The sequence below is a fragment of the Accipiter gentilis genome, chromosome 14, assembly GCF_929443795.1.
Source record: "Accipiter gentilis chromosome 14, bAccGen1.1, whole genome shotgun sequence".
Classification (NCBI taxonomy): domain Eukaryota; kingdom Metazoa; phylum Chordata; class Aves; order Accipitriformes; family Accipitridae; genus Astur; species Astur gentilis.
In genome coordinates, this window is record NC_064893.1 from 947,661 (window position 1) to 960,636 (window position 12,976).

The 12,976-nt window shown below is 34.5% G+C and overlaps 1 protein-coding gene across 1 annotated transcript in view; it reads right to left on the reverse strand.

Annotated features, from left to right (window-relative positions):
* The window catches only part of TOPAZ1 (testis and ovary specific TOPAZ 1), a 43,037-nt gene that overhangs the window by 10,612 nt on the left and 19,449 nt on the right, over window positions 1-12,976 (reverse strand). The window contains exons 8-15 of the mRNA XM_049816592.1: window positions 12,362-12,499; window positions 8,123-8,186; window positions 6,854-7,005; window positions 6,534-6,626; window positions 6,134-6,249; window positions 4,622-4,688; window positions 3,390-3,564; window positions 1,756-1,856 (exon numbers count right to left, since the gene is read on the reverse strand). Coding sequence (XP_049672549.1) covers window positions 1,756-1,856; window positions 3,390-3,564; window positions 4,622-4,688; window positions 6,134-6,249; window positions 6,534-6,626; window positions 6,854-7,005; window positions 8,123-8,186; window positions 12,362-12,499 — 906 coding nt within the window. The remainder of the gene's footprint in view (window positions 1-1,755; window positions 1,857-3,389; window positions 3,565-4,621; window positions 4,689-6,133; window positions 6,250-6,533; window positions 6,627-6,853; window positions 7,006-8,122; window positions 8,187-12,361; window positions 12,500-12,976) is intronic.

The window sequence follows — 12,976 nt, forward strand, 5'->3', positions numbered from 1 at the left end:
AAACGTTACACATGCTTTTGACACCTTGCACCTCTGAAATTAGGACATGAAGATGAACCTCCTTGGAATATCAGAGGTCCTGCAACCAAAATATCAGGATCTCCCTTAAGATGAATCTGGAAAATAGCTAAAATGTATGAAGGCATTTACCTACAAACACTGAATATATGCTGTCTCTGCTGAAGACGACAGCCAAAACCCAAGTCAAACTAAGCTCTTTGATGTGAGTGTGTGAGCACTGACTGCGCCTCAATGCCAAAAATTTAGACTACCTCTTCTATGGCCAGGAATATCTTAACTGTTCTAACTGCTGAGTTTTATGGAACAAAAATGCTTAGAAAAGTTCTACTGCAGTACTACAGAAGTGCTAATGTAAAGACCCTCTTCTCCTTCCCTTTATTCCTAAACAGTACCACACTGTGCTGCAGCTGATAGGGACATGCTAAAGACCATTCAACTCAACAAGGTGATGGTGCAAAATTAATGATTCATCAAAACAGGTGTATTGCCTCTAGACTAAGCACCTCTATCAAATATCTCCTGGGTCTTGGGTTGAACTTGGAAACAGACTGCAGAGGTTTTACATAACAGAATTCCTGAAGGTTATCCCCTAGAGACAATAGTACAAGAGACATTTTAATCCTTTGATGCAAACAAGAAAGGGTTCCTCGACAATAATTCTCAAAAGAAGACCCCAAGAGACAAAAGTGGACAAAGAGAGTGTTTACTTTTGTTCATAAAAATACATGCTGGAAATCATCTTGCATGGGATGAGGAACATCCCACTACAGCATACTTAGTTGTAAGATCAGGCCCATTGACACAAAGGTAAGTTCAGAATGTGATCACTGACAAAAATACACTCCAAAGTCATTGGTGATTTATCTTATTTCTTATGTTGTCACTGGTCATGTTGCATTGTATATGAGATCCAGCTTGGTATACACTACTTCCTTCCAGGAAGAAAAAGACAAGTTTAACATTGAAATGGATCTTGCTGCAGTGAACTTATGATCAAAACTGCACAATCAGGCCTCGCACTCATGCCTATAGAACGTAAAGCATCCAGTGAAACGTCTAGTCTCTTAACCCTGGCCGTTTGTAATATTTGACAGCAAAGAAAGGATTGTAAAGGGTGTTTCTTTGTGAGGTCCAAGTCTTTGCAAGATTCACAGAACTTAGAACCCTAGACTCAATGAAAGAAAACCACTTCTAGTGACGTTCTAAGGAATGAGCAGTTCACCAAGTACAATAGCAGCCTTGCTATGCTTCTATTCTATCTTCCTGGTCTTATCCATTCTATTTGACATCAGGTTCAGAAGGGTCAGTGCAGGAAAGGGCCCACTCGAACTTCTGTAAATGTTGCTTGACTTGGGAGGTCTCAGAATACAGCAGTATTGCCAGATGGAAGAAAGTGACATTTCTGGGAAACAATCTCATCAGCACCTCGCCCCAGAATCTCAGGAAGACCTGTCTGCTAATCCAGATTCATCCTTAGCTCAGAAAAATCAAAAGCTGAACTTGAACAATCAAGTTTCTAGGTTGCAAGACAAAGTTACAATGGGTTCCACAGAAGACTACTGCTCAGAAAAGCACAATAAAATGCTTTGATCCAGCCAGACAATTAAGAAGCACTAAGATGGTGGGGAGGCAGGTGGCACATCCAGCCATTCAACTAGAGAAACACAGTTTAACATCTAGAAAAGAAATGACTCATTCATTTTCTTCCAATCAGGTTTCTATAGTCCAGTATACCTTTATCCACTGTAGTGCTTTGTGATAAGAATACATTACGCTTATCCCACTCCTTCCAATGAAAATTCTGTCTGCTTCATTATGTTGTGAATTTTTTATTACTGGAAAGAAAAAAAGTAATTTTTTTTTTTTAAATTTTACATGTAAATGCAGTTTTAAAGAAATTACACACTTGAAAAACACAGTTATTGTGAAAAAATGAAATATACTTTCTGAAATATTTGCCATTAAATGTAGTAACTTCCTAGGTCTTAACATCAGAAGTAGGATAAATAGTTTATTCAGACACTGTTTCATAGTAGTCTAGTTCATCCATAAGATGCTTGAACATGTAATGGCATAATTTAGTAACAACCTTATTTGTAAAGTAAGGTTTGCATTTTCTGGCACTATGAAGAAATGTTGGCAATTACAGAACTGAGTAATTACAAGTTTTTCCAACCATATTATAAAACCACTTTGGAAGCACTGTTGGTATTCTAGAGCTGTGGTCTCCAAAGTGGGGTGTGTGCACAACAATCCATTCAGGTGTGGGAAGAAAGTATTTTTTGTACCATTAAAAAAAAATAAAAATTGAAACATTATAAAAAGTAGTGTTTATTTAATCTTTATCTCATCTTTTTAATTTCTGTTTTTGTGTATGTTTTATAATTTACTTAATATATTAGTGCAGTAGTACATGTATTAAATGAATAAATAGGGCGCAAGTGCTTAGAAATTTTTTACTCATAGAGATGTCTATCAGTTTGGAGACCACTGCTCTATGGAAGACAAAGTTCCAAGCCCTGCCAAAGTCTTCTGTCTGTCACAACTGGAAACTGTGATACCTGTTTTATAACATGAAAGTTTGTGGTCAGAAAGGTCATGTCACATATCTGGAATATATTCATCATGTTCTACTAGTTAATACAGGTTGAAAAAGATCCGAGTCATCCATTATAAAATGCTTTAATAACCCACTGACAGTTCACTGAGCCTCAGTTTTCTGCAAACTTACTAGGAAGAATGATACAGATATGTAAATGAAGGGGTGTAGGGAGGAAAGGGGTAAGAAAACCTGCCAGAACTATTAAAAAACTAGAAGGTGTTTTGTGGACCCAGTCCTTGCAGAAATTCTTGGTTCTTTAGAAAATAAAATAATTCTGAAAATCCAAATTACTAAAAAAAAAAAAAAAAGTACAAATTATATATATGATGTAACCCTGTTCAATGTGTTTTGAAATATATGAGTGTATATATATATATATATATAGCTGTATTTACAGCTCTAAAGTTTATTTATGCTATTAAGAGTGTGACGCTTCACATGGCAATACTTAAATACATTTGCCTTTGTCCTGAGAATAGGACATTCTTATTAAAAGACCACCAATTCTGGTTTCTCTTCTTGATTTCACAAAGCTCAAATGTTCTTCCTTCAGAACTTTCTTTCAGTACAAGCACTATGGATTTTACTTCTACTAGAAAATGGCTTCTATTGAGTGTTTTAGCTGACTGTATTTTCACCTCAAGAAATCATGAATATTGTAACATGTAAAATTAACTAATATTCAGAAAACAGTATATGAATTTGTTTTTTAACTTCTTTTAAAAACTTTACAAAGAATAGGGATGAACAAAAATCTTAATTTTACCTGCATCAGCAAAATCACAAAAAGGAACTCCTGGTCTGTCTGTCTCTGAATCTCTAGTTAGTATTTCAACAATACATAAAGACAGTTTCTGAAGATCATCAAAATGTTCACATCCAGTTCTCGCATTAACATACAAAGATCCCAGTTTGGTCCAATCACTTTTTTCCTTGCAATGCTGCGAAGAAGGCAAGGGATAAATATTAACAAACCTGCTTCCAGAACACCAAGCAGAATATATCTTGAAATTCAAGAGATACACCTAGGATAGACTTAAAGCAGAAAAAAGATGCAGATGAAACACTACTGCCAAGAACTCCATGTTCAATATGGCACAGTTACATGTTGCCTAACTGGTGTGGACTGCTAATCATTTTTGTCCCTCAGGAAATTGAAATCCTTTTTCCATTTATGTCACGACCCCAATTGGGGAGGCTCATAACTTATTCATCCTATTTAAGAACTGGCATTCATCCACTATATTACTATCTTTTTTTTACATGATGCATGCCAAATGGATGGTTATTTTCTATATGAATTAGTCTTTTGCTTGCCAGATCACTTGATGACTTTGGTTTTAAAGGAGTAAAAAAATCGGTCCTGGTTCTTCCCTTCTTAAATTTTGGTCTCAGGAACTGTGCAGTAAGTGTGATAATATGTAAACTATATTATAATTGTGCATAATAAGTAATCTGTCCTTGAATATGAAAAATGCAAGTGTCCAATTAAAGAATTTTTTATACTATTTTCTTATTCTTTAAAATACCTGTTTAGTGTTGCCAATTACAGCATTTTACAATTGCGCCTTTTTATACTAGATATGAATACTATCTGCTAAACAATATAATTTTAAATAATTATATAATAAATAATAATTAAATAATTTTTTCAGCGAGGAATGACGTACCACTACCAATTACAAGCACAACAAATGTAAGGCATAGGAAATAATTGCTTAAACCTATAAAATCTTTGAATTAGATGCAAAACTAAGATAAAAACTACAAGTATGTAAATTAAAATACTGACATTACAGAAAAGCCAAAGGTAGTTTTCCCCTGCATGTTAATCTTTCCCAAACATGGCTTTGCATAAGAATATTTTATCATAATCTCGATATGGTTAATAATAATAACCACTAATTTTAAGTTATGTAGAAATTGCTATTTCTTCTAGGTTTAAAAGAAGTCACGGTTTCAGTATTCCAACATGCTTGAAGAATGCACGTACTGTACCTGAATTTCAGCCACTGCCAAGTTAAAGTCAAAAAGCCAGTTCTTTTCAAAATGACTTTCCTGAAATCTTCCGTAAGAAAGAAATATTAATACTTAACACATCCTATTGAACTAACCTATGCACTAGCAGAAGGCAATCAACAAATTATCATATATGAATTAAAAAATGATGTGATTTTTGATCCTCTTTACTACACACTATGCAAACTGGACACTGAAAACAGACATTTACAATCATGCCAAGGGAAGTCAGTACATGTATTAAGCAAATAACTGGGCAGAGCTATTTTCACAGAAAATATTCCTTTGTCTCAGTAGAAATGTAACTGAAAAGGTAGGAATAAGACTTGCAATCCATTAAGTAAATGCAGAACTGTATGGTATGTATTTCTGACGTAAAGGTAAAAAAAAAGTTAATTACATAAAAGAAAGTGCTATGCATCTTCAAATAGCTAGAAGCATAATACTTTATTCTGATGCTGCCACTGAAACAATGGGTACATCCACCCAGTGCGATGCTATCATGTAGGGATACATAACCTACATATGAATGTGCTAACACATGTAGTTGAAGTAGCACAGCTGCTCAGTCTTCATAGATACAGACTGTTTCTCAGTTTGTGCTGAAAACGCATACATACTGAGGCAACCTGGAAGGGGTCATTCCTTTGTGAATCAGATTCCTGATCTGAAAATTGATAAAAATTACCTCCAACACGTGTGGTAAGTTGCACTGGTAAAACACTGAGATCCATGGCTGAAAGATACTCTATGGGAAAAGTATGAAAAGCAGCAAATAATTTCTACAGTGCTTTCACTTGAAACAGTGATGGCTTGTTTTCACACCATAGATGCTGCATATTTGGTTTCCTCTAAGTATCACAGGTTGCTTTATGAATGGAAAGTTTAGTTTCTCAACTTGCATGTGTGAGTATGATGCAGATAAGGAGGAGACATCAGCAGTTTTGGAACAGATTTGGGCTGTGATTTCACATTTTGTCCAGCATAATGCAGCAGTACTTAAAAAATGACCCTCCTGCCTAGTTCTGTGGGCACAAGTGTTTATACAGTTGCACAAGAAATGAAAATAGAAAACTACTTCAGATTATAACTAATCTTCTTATTGCCTAGAAGAGTTGTTCATTACAGAAGTACTGTTTGCTTATGCAGGCCTAAAAGATCTATTAAACTATGATGCTTCTAATTTGACTACAGTTATATAAAGTTGTAGCACAGCTGGGAACAGATTATACAATGATGATCAATATGGAAAAAATTAATCATAACTGTGGTCAGAATCTAAGCTTTGACTTAACAATCCTTGATTTTTAAAGCACAACAGATTGACAACACTTTAAAATACAATTAGGCACAATATGATAGTATTTTCATCCAAAACACTAAATTCACATTTTCTAATTGCCTTTTAAAGTTTTAAAATAAATTTATAAAAATAGAACTGAGGAAGGAACTAGACAGATATAATTATAAAATAGCTCCTTAAAGACATACCTGGATTTTATGTTCAAAACAGTATTTATTTCCTGACTGGAAACTTGCAATTGGTGAAGGAACTTAATAATATAGTCAAAATGTTCAAACTCAAGGAACATACCTGCATCAATGAGCTGTAATATCAAACAGGGGGAAGAAAAGTAAGCATACAAAAAATTGTGATCACTTACATGTTTCCAGAGGCAAGTGGCAATCAACAGTGGGAAAAACATGTCAGAGTGAATCTCAGTCAAAAAATAACGGATAAATGGAAACCTGTTCCACAAATTCAGCTAGTTACAATGTAACTTTTAAAAAATAGTACTGAAATGATATTAAAGTGGTATGTTTGAGTTTTACAACAGGCAAGGTATTTCAGAAATTCCAACAAGTAGCAGTAGTACAATCAAACTCATACCTTACAAAAGGTATTGATTAATGTAGGCACAGCATCTCTTATATTCAAAGCAGCCACATGCTCAAAAACTTTCAGAAGAACATCTACAGCTGGCTAATTTAGACAAAAAAGCACAATCAGTTTTGCAACTCTGTTCAATTAGAAAGCTTAGAGTTTTTATAATAGTAACTTTAATTGCTCTCCCCCCCCACTCCCCACCCCAGATTGTACCAGATTTGGGTACCAGAGTAAAAATGAACATATTACTACAAATGGCATAGTACTCAAAAAACTAAGAAACTACGGATCAAAGTTTTTAAAAATACTACAAGGTCACCTACCAGTGTATTGATTCGTGCAGTTACATTCAATATCTGAAATACTTCCTGCAATAAACAGTTCTTGAGCAAAGAAATGAGAAGATCATTCAGTACTTGAGAAACAAAATCCACACCAGGAGTAACTTCTCTGTAATATCTCACAAATATTTGGACTGAAAAAAAATTTAAATTTATTTCACTTTATTTTCACTATTAACTGATGTTAACTATTTAAACAAATTATTTCCTTAAATTTTAAATGCAGTGTAACAACCCTTGATTATCCAGGACATTATGGGACAGGGATATCGAAAAAAAATGGGTGAAAGGATCCAGTTTGAATACAGCGTTAACCTTACTAGACCAAGACTGACTATTCTGAAATGTCTCATGTCATGGAGCTGAACACTATAAGCCCTGTAGATTTCAAGAAAGCTTAGCTCATTGGGTGCAGCACAAGAAAAATGCACAAAACCAGGTTAAATTTGGTAAGTGCATCAAGGTAGTAAGGCCTGACACAAGCGCAGTGTTATCACGGTAGGTGGTCTTACAACCTGTTCTAGTGCTAGCCTTGATAGACACATACTGTAGCCTGCTGGTACCCAGTCTTACCTGCATTACAATGCTCAGTATTTCAGCATGGGAACATTACTACACAGGGTGCAAATGGATCCCATGTTCACATTGTGCTACACTCTAATAAACTTTCAAAAACTTAAGAGTGCACAGGACATGTAAAAGGAATAACTGCCCAGAGTAAAATTTAGCCCTTTCTGACTGAACTCAAAAGCTCAGATGTATCTGAATCAACTGCAGTCCCTAAAATGTGTTAATCATAATTGTTTGCATATATTGTAATGTGAAAGGACTAAACTAAAGCTGTTTGGGTGCTGTAACAGCACTTCATTTCAAGAGCTTAATTCTAAAATTTTTGGATTTGTGATGTTTGGCCAGGGTGTTCAAAAGTGCCTTAAGAAAATTTTGGTTCTGTTAAACCTCCCCCCTGCCCCAGTTACTCGTTTCTACTCACAAGTCTAGTTACATTGAGGCTAAGTTCATTTTCCATGGAAGTACAATTTGTAACAACCTCCTGAGATAACTGCACATGTAAATACCTAGCCTCAATGGGAAACTAGAACATGAAAATACATGGACTGAATGTACTCCTCTGAAATCAGAACTTTTTATTCACTGTTGAAGTGGCACCCATTTCTCTCCTGACAGCCCATTTAATTTGTTTTAAATAAGCTAAGTACCAAAGATACATCAAAAGCTACTACTATATCGTACCTGCACGTTTTAGAAGGCCTGATTCATTGATACTAATGTATGCCCTAAGTATTGCCATGCAAATCTAGAAAAAGAGGAAAAAAAAGAAATCCATAGTAAAATGTTACCTCTGTTTATGCCAAACAAAAGAACTACCTATAAACATGAGTTCTAGAAGGAAATGAGCTTTACATTGCTTCTATTTAACTCATACAATCTGACAAATGGTATAAGAAGGTAACTGGGTCTGCAGGCAAAGACTCTGTCAAAAGGACAGCAAATCAAGTAGAAAATGTAGATTAAATGTTTGGCAAAGGAGCTGCTGCATGCACGTGTATGTATATACTCAAACAACGAATTTGAAAATACAGTTACTTTGGAATTAGTATAAATGTGGGAGACTGTAAACAGAGAAAGGGAAGCAGAAAGGTGAAAGTGAAAACATGAAAAACAGAAATTACATGAATGTACCAACTAGGAAGTAAAAAAATCACCTAGAAATGAAGTGATTATCACAGGGAATCACTCATAAGGACATAGAAGAAAAACCTCAGAACTGATTTGATTTAATGAACCACTTCACCCCAGACCCACTTGGTTAAAAAAAAAATCCACACCCTAGATATTTTAATATGTTATTTGGTATTGGAACATTCTTGTCTTAACATCTTAAGCTGTCAGCTTTGTGATACTTACACATTTTGTTCCATCTCCGCAGATAAAGAAATAAAGACTACTGGGATTAAATCTTAGAACGCCAAGTTAGGAAGAAAACACCCACCCTTTCAGATACACTTTGTCACTTCTGGAGCATTTACAGTCTTTCTGCACAACAATGTAAATGGGTCATATTTATTACTATTTTGTGAAATAATGAAAAAAAACCAATAGACAGAAAATGCCCTAAATTAGTAGTCACATTATTACAGAATTGAGTTGGATTTATTTTTACATGCAACTTCAAAAATAGACAAGACCCACTCATGGAGTTTGTTATGCAGCAAATGAATTATCATGAAAGCAGAAGATACTGGCTTGTGGTCAAGATATCTTTCTTTTTTTAAAACCATTAACCTGTTCTGATCATCAGTCAAAGAAACCAAAAATTGTACATGTAAGTATGTTGAACATAAAAAGCTTATTGTTTTTATTTTGAAACGGTGTCATAATGTTGTTGGAACTATAGTCTAAGATATACCTTTCAGAAAATCATGTAGAATCTTTGATCGTTAATATATATGCAGTGTCACTTGGCATTGGGTTAACTAATTTAATCCAAATCTACAATCCCAGATGGCTGACGGCATTTCCAAAACAAACTTTAGCACATGCTTACAGTATGTAAATTAGTTTGCTTTCTTTTAGAATCTGTTTTCCTCCTTCTTTGGACTGACTCCCAAAAAAAGCCAAGACTGCATCTGGAGCTCTGACTGTTCCAACTATTAGTGAAATTGCTTGGAAAATCCAGTTGTAGTAGTATTTAATCATGGGACATGTTACATTACATTCATAAAAGAAACTAAATGTGTTACTCATTTACAGCTTCTAGGAGGCTTCAGCTGATTTAGCTGTACAGACCACATAAAAATGTGAGAATCTCTAAATTTTGAGTTAACCATAATAGATTTCAAATGAAGGTACGTGAAAGAGACAATTCCCATTTTTCTGTCACCTAATAGTTGATTCCACAACTCATTTAACATGATAGTTCAATAAAAATCGTAACAAAGGGCTGTGTATCTCATACAAGCAACTGACTGTCCAGTAAAACACAGTTGTACTACAGTTATACAGAGCTGCTTAAATCAGAAGAACAAGCACCAGAATTTATGAAATCTTTCAGCATCTCCCAGTCAGTGCACTCTGATGTTTAACAAGGGGGAAAACCCCATACTGCAGATCTTTGCTCAGTAAGATCAAAATAAGGATCCTTTTTACAGGAGTTTCCGTTTATGAAACCTGTGGCATGTTTGAGACACACACTCCATATTAAATGTGGCTGAAACTGACCAATGGGTTAAAAAAATTATTTATAGATGGTTAGAGACAGTAATAAAAGGACAGTGCAACTTTAAGTCTCATTTCTTTAGGAAGCCAGATTTCAAAAAAACCACAACAAAACACAACAGAAGCATTCACCCAAGACGCTGAAGTTGCAAGACAACATTAACGAAGACATAAACATTCCTACTTTATACCCTGTTTGCTTCCAGTTAGAGGTTCATAGGATCAAGGGAAAAGACAGTAAGAAGTCACAAGAAGTAAATATTTCTTTAGTGCATATGAGTCCAAAAAAGTTAATGAGTAAGGTGCAGAAAGCTAAAATAAAATCAGAGAAATACAGTTTGCATAAAGACATGTCTTCAAACCACTGATTTAACTGTGCAGTTATTATCTATGCTACAGTCTGAAGTGTCATTCAAGCCAAACTGTTTTAATAGTTTTGTTTACTTTGCCTAATACAAAAGAGATTTCACTGTTGAAATTAAAGGCATCTTTTAAAAAAAAAGAAAAACTGGTAAATTGTAGAACTTGCTGAGCTCAAGAGTATGCTGATTTTCAAAACATATGATGTTTTTATGAATTAAATTACTGCTGTGTTGTGTGATCAACGACAACTGTGAAGAGTGTTAAATCCTAGTCAGTTATGCCTTAAAGCATGTCAATGAATGAAAAGGAAGGAATATCCATTATGGGGAAAGGTATTTCTCTTCAAAAAATCTGGTCACGATCAACACTGAAAACCTAGTACTAAGCAAGTGGACTACCAGTCTGCATAACAGTTCCTAAAGAGATTTACTTCCTCTGTATTTGACTAGATTACTTTGTTGCTGCTTTACCTGCCTTCCATTCATGTACTTTGGTGCCACCATGAGGTGCTCGGCCTATTATCATTTTTAAAAGGGACAGTTCTAAAAAAATAATAATACACAAACAAACAAGCCCCAAAGTATACTTCCAGACTACCAAGAAAGTTAGACTAGGTTTGGCAGACAGAACAGTAAGTGTGATGGAGTGCTGTGCCTCAAGTAAAATCAAATGGATTTTTTTTAATAGTTTTAGGCAAGTAATTTAATTCTTTAATATGTCTGTATACAATGAAGCACTACAAACCATGATAAATTCATACAAAAGAGCTGAAAATTACTGATATTCACTACACTATCCCAAAGATATTTCACAACTGAGGAAAATGGAAAATGTCCCATACAAAATTACTCTCAAATGATCTTAGTATTTTTAGTCTGTCATATAAATTTTCAAAGGGGTTACAAAGCATTAGAAAAAAAACCCAGTTCTTTTTTGAGACATAAAAAGGAAAGGAGAAAACATTAAGAAAAATAAAATCAAATTACACTGATGTATTTTAAAAATTCTGACACAGTATGTTTAAGATATCAAGGAGATGGATAAGCTCCTTTAGATGCTACCTTTTTTTATTTTATTTATGTCTCACAGGTTCATCAAAAGTTATTTTTTTACATTTTGATTCTGTAATTTCTTACTTACTGACACCAATGATAAAACTGTACTCATACCAATGAGATGGTAAATCTGACGAGGGCAAGTTTAGGCATTTGTCTTTGCTTAGTTGTTTTAATGTTTTTGTTTGCTTCCAAGTGACTTACAGAACCATGTAAGTCTTGCTTTCATACAGCCAATTCCAAAATCTTATTACATGACAGCACAATTAGCTTGCCTTGTACAGTTCTTAGAAGTATTACAGACTCATAATTTCTTTGTTAAATGGTTTGAAAACTCATCTACTTTGCCCACCACTGGAAAAGTATTTTTGCTTGCAAATATTATGAGAATTGTTGCTCCATTTAAGGACATTACAGCATCTTTAAATAAACATGCCCCTGTTGCACAAAACTTGCAGAAAGTAATATACCACAGATGGCATTGCAATTTAAGAATACATATGAAGTCTGGGTTTGCTTACAGGTCTCTGATGCTTGGGTTAAAAATGTCTCAGAATCTCCCCATTCTACTACTCTATATTCATACAGCCTAATTCTTATTCTTTTTACTGATGTCTGTTCTCTTAAAAAGTCTACTGGTTCAAAATTTTACCATTTTTTAAAAAAGAACTTTAAAACACCTTGAGAGGAAGAATTTCTGAACTTTTTTTTTTTATCCATCAATCTCTGAAATTTACTGCCTTTCCATATATACATGAATAAAAGAGATGTCATTTGGCATTTAAGAAGTGTTCACACTTACAATACGTTCCCTTTGTTCAATAAATCTCTTTACCTTTTCATCCCCTTGTTCAGGAACATGCCAAAACCAACATTTTGCTCTTTCACACCCACGCAAAGTCGTGAAATAAAATCTGCAATATTTACGGGGCAACTCAATCATCTCGAGGATCTGCTGGACTGAATAAAAAGCCTAAAATAAAATGAAATCAAAATAAAATTAAATTAAAAGAAGCAGAAAAAAACCAACAGGTAATGTTTTTTGAAAGCAAACAGGCTCATTTTTTTGAGAATTTCAAAATACCTACAAATTATTAATAAAAGCAAAAAATACGTGATCTACAACTAAACCTTTGAAACAACCCTCATCTCTATACTGTATTTGCAGCATTTCAAAGCAGACCAAGATCAGTCCCTTGCCATGTCAGGTTAGTGTCTAACACAACAAAAATCTGTCTTGAAGACCACAGAGAGAATGCAAGAACTGCTAAATGAGACGGACAATGAGTAGCGAGGAGGAAGAAAGGTGACAAACTCCTGCACGGCTCTGGATAACAGTGTGAGAATTCTGGGGTATGAATTTCCTTTATGCTTTTTTTAGTGCCCAGCACAATGGATAATGCTATCTTAAACATGTGAAACCGTGTCTGCTTTTCAGTTCTACAAAAAC